This window comes from Triticum aestivum, chromosome 2A (assembly GCF_018294505.1).
Source record: "Triticum aestivum cultivar Chinese Spring chromosome 2A, IWGSC CS RefSeq v2.1, whole genome shotgun sequence".
Taxonomy (NCBI): domain Eukaryota; kingdom Viridiplantae; phylum Streptophyta; class Magnoliopsida; order Poales; family Poaceae; genus Triticum; species Triticum aestivum.
Window position 1 is genome coordinate 629,037,043 of NC_057797.1, and position 3,645 is coordinate 629,040,687.

At 37.6% G+C, this 3,645-nt stretch overlaps 1 protein-coding gene across 1 annotated transcript in view; it reads right to left on the reverse strand.

Moving 5' to 3' along the window:
• Window positions 1–2,929: 2,929 nt before the first annotated feature.
• The window catches only part of LOC123189884 (histone-lysine N-methyltransferase SUVR4), a gene marked incomplete at its 5' end in the record, with an annotated part of 5,342 nt that continues 4,626 nt past the window's right edge, over window positions 2,930–3,645 (reverse strand). The window contains 2 exon segments of the mRNA XM_044602402.1: window positions 2,930–3,193; window positions 3,304–3,400. Of these exon segments, the coding sequence (XP_044458337.1) occupies window positions 3,159–3,193; window positions 3,304–3,400 (132 nt within the window). The 3' untranslated portion in view covers window positions 2,930–3,158.

Here is a 3,645-nt window from a genome sequence, read left to right on the forward strand (position 1 = left end):
AAGGGAGCCAAACACATAAATTTAGAGCATTTTGAGCTACTAATCTAGTCGTTTTAGAAAAAAAATCGGGCATGGGGGAGCCATGGCCCCAGCTCACCCATCCCTAGATCCGTCATAGCTCTCTGCCTAATGATTTCTCAAAAAAAAGTGATGACGTTGAAATCTTTTGTCCTGTATCTGCGGAGTTTCGCATGTTCTCTTGTTTAATTGAAGTACATGAATTAGTCATTTCCTAAAAGTGTAGGATTTTGTTTACCATAGTAAGAAAAGGTGGGAAATATTAACATTCGTGACCTATAGAAGTACAACTCTCTTCACAAATGACACTAGAAGTGTCTGATCTTACCTTTGTAAAATTCTTTTGTTTTATGGTTGGCAAGGGTATTTTTTGTACTATACAATTGAACCCTTAACATTCTGCCACAGCAAAAATTGCTTTTTTGTCCTATTCAAAAAGGGCAGCCCCAGTGCATGTAGCTCCCGCTTGCGCAGGGTCTGGGGAAGGGTCCGACCACTTTGGGTCTATTGTACGCAGCCTTTCCCTACATTTTTTGTCCTATTCAAATTAGTAAAAAATGTGACTGATTTTGCACACAAGGGTTAATAAAGATGAATTTAAGAATACATATTTTAAATATTTTAATAAGAACATAAATCTATTTAGAACCTGATACGGTCATGAGACTACATAAAGTAAAAAAAACATAAATTATTCCAAACAAACTGAGAAAATTTGAGATGGGAAAGTTTCACAAAATTAAGAAAATAAATAAAACTAGAAGTAAGGAAGAAACTGAGGAAACTTCAATAGTTTGTCAAATAATGACTGAACAACCATGATTTTTTTTATCATGAGACCTTTAAATTTTTTATAAAAGTTTTTTTTCATTTTCATTTTTCCAAACATTCATGATTTTCTTCAGAAATATTTTACCAGGCTTGATCCTTTTGGTTTTGAGGATATGGTGTGCCCATTGTACTTAAGTAACATATACACTTTACCCGAGTTGTGATCATGCATTTCATTGCCTCTTATGTTCGTTTTATTAAGGGCATAATATGATTTTCTGTATGAGTAACTATCCCCGGATCATTGCTCAAAAGTTATCTAAAATTTATAGCCCATAGAGGGGTCTTGACATACAAATAACTTGGTTTAAATTAGGGACCTGTTCCATATGGCGCAACGGATCATCAGTTAGGCATACCATAGCCTGCTGAGCTATCTCTTTACCCTGACCCTATCTTTCTGTTAACGGTAATGGCATAACATTTGTGCATGTGTGGTGGTTGCTTGCTGCTTCCTGGCTAGGGAAGCATGTCCATGCAGGGAATTTATCTACGATGTTTAGTGATTCTATGAACTGTCTGTTCATTGTTAATGCACGCACTGAACAATGGTTGCTGCTTACTAATTTACAGGAATGGTGACTCTGGACGCCTATTCGGGTTAGTTCTTTGGGAAGGATGTCTGCAACAGGTATTCTATTTAGCTGGTTCTTTCTCTCATGTTTTCTACTGCTTCCTACGTATCACATTTATTCATTATTGTCGTTCACATTCTCTGTCTGTCTGTATGTCAGTACAAGAGTATTGCTGAATATAGTATAGATTGTTTCTCTACTGTCTCGTGTGGTTTCTTCCTGTGTCATGGAATCATGCCCCCCCTCTCCATCCTATGTGCACCCCACCATTTTTTTTCCTTGTTGGTATTTTCGCTTAGTGGGTTTTGCTTATTCTTTGTTATCGATTTTTTACGAAATACAACTCATTTTCAAAAGAAGAAATGAAGCTGATTAAATCCCCTATGCATCCGTTGTTTGTTTTCTTCTTTACTATGCAGATCTTTCTTCTTTACTAGGCAGATCTTCAACTGGAAGAAACAAACGAAGAGGCGTTAGTGGGCATGGAGATCTTTGTGTCGACTGCCTTGCTTGTCTACATACTGTTCTTTCTGAACATCCAATCTGAACATTAGTATAGGACCTATTTTAATTCATTACTTCAGTTTTTGCTTCTCAAGTTTTGTATTTGATGCCAAAAAATAATGGTCTTACATCAAATAACCTAAAGGTATTTGACTGCATATATCTATATGTGTGTTTGACTTCAAAGCTCAGATTTTTCTTTTATTTCTGCAGGGGAAATTGTGATACTTATTATGAATTATTGCAACAAAGTATTTCATTTGTTTTTGTGCAAGGATATTGCTTTTTAGTGGCTTGGAGTAACAAACAAATAGATGTATACAGAAACTATTATTCTTTGTTGTTTGGGTATACACCACATTATGTTGTTCCTTGCCTTGCTTTTTTTTCACGCCACTACATATGTATGGAGCCACTGCTTTTTATAGGCCTTCAAGTACCTCTGCTTTTTTGTGCGCCGATGAATAATTGGCTTGCAATGCCAAGCATAATAGCTTCTTTTGTACTCATGAAGCCTATATATTCATGGCGAACCAAAAACTTATGCTTACATTTTGAACCAACGGCACTGTTTTCAGCGTTTATAATCCACATTGCTTCAGTGTTGTTACTTGGCCTTCCTTTATCTCGAGTTAACATAAGCTCGATGACCAAAGCTATCTATATGATGCATCTCCGCCTATGTAGCTTTGCTTACCATGAACTGATCTCATGCCTTTCTTTTAGCCTATGAACCTACCATCAATGTAATATACAGTGCTATGTATGAACATCATATCTAAATATTTATTCCCTTATGCTTCAATGGTTTTATGTTCAGTGTCTAAATATTCCAACTTGCATGGTTTGAAAGCTTGGTCCACTCTCGCCCTTTGCGCCACTCATCTAGTTCAAAAGAAAAAACTAGTACTAGTAATGTGGAGACACCTATAAATAAATACAGAAACTAAAATTGACATGGAAAGAGAGAGAAAAAAAAGATGCAGAATAAGCTCGGGCAGTGAAGCAAGTTAACTGCAATTGCTAGGTAAACTCCGGACGCACACACAGTGACAGACTGACAACACACATACTAATTAAGTCCCACTTGCTCTGCATCAGGCATTTTTAGTTGGTTTTACTACATCCAAACCCCAAAATATGACTGGCTGACACCGCCCCTTGCATCTATCTACGCCCTGTTCCTGCCAACACTCTTCTTCCACCGCTCTTGACCGAATGCCAATACCTCTAGTTCTGACTTGCACTTGCCCTAGTCCTCTTCCCTGCCAATGACAATCATCATATGTCCAAATTAAGCACACCACGTCCAGTCACCAGATGACTTCTGACGGCAAAAAATGCTTTAATAAGCAGTAAAAAAGGGTGGACGTACTTGAATTATTCGGACCGCCGCGACAGTACTTGCTTCCGCACATGCAGTCAAATGCTTTATTGAGGTCATCAGTACCATCAAAATCGATGCCATAATCCTGAAATCACAACTCTTAAGTGGGTGATGGTCACTCACAACAAAATATATGGATCTGAGCCAGCAATTTTTTTTCTGCTCTACATGCACAATTCGATATTTCAAATGTTGCCAACCCATATAAAATAAGGCCGCCCAAACATCAGCCCCTTAATTTGACCCAAAGGTAGGTGTCAGCTCAACATACTAGTTAAATTGCTGAATTCAGCGAGCACCTTAATATTATAGATTATAGTTCCTGCTTCA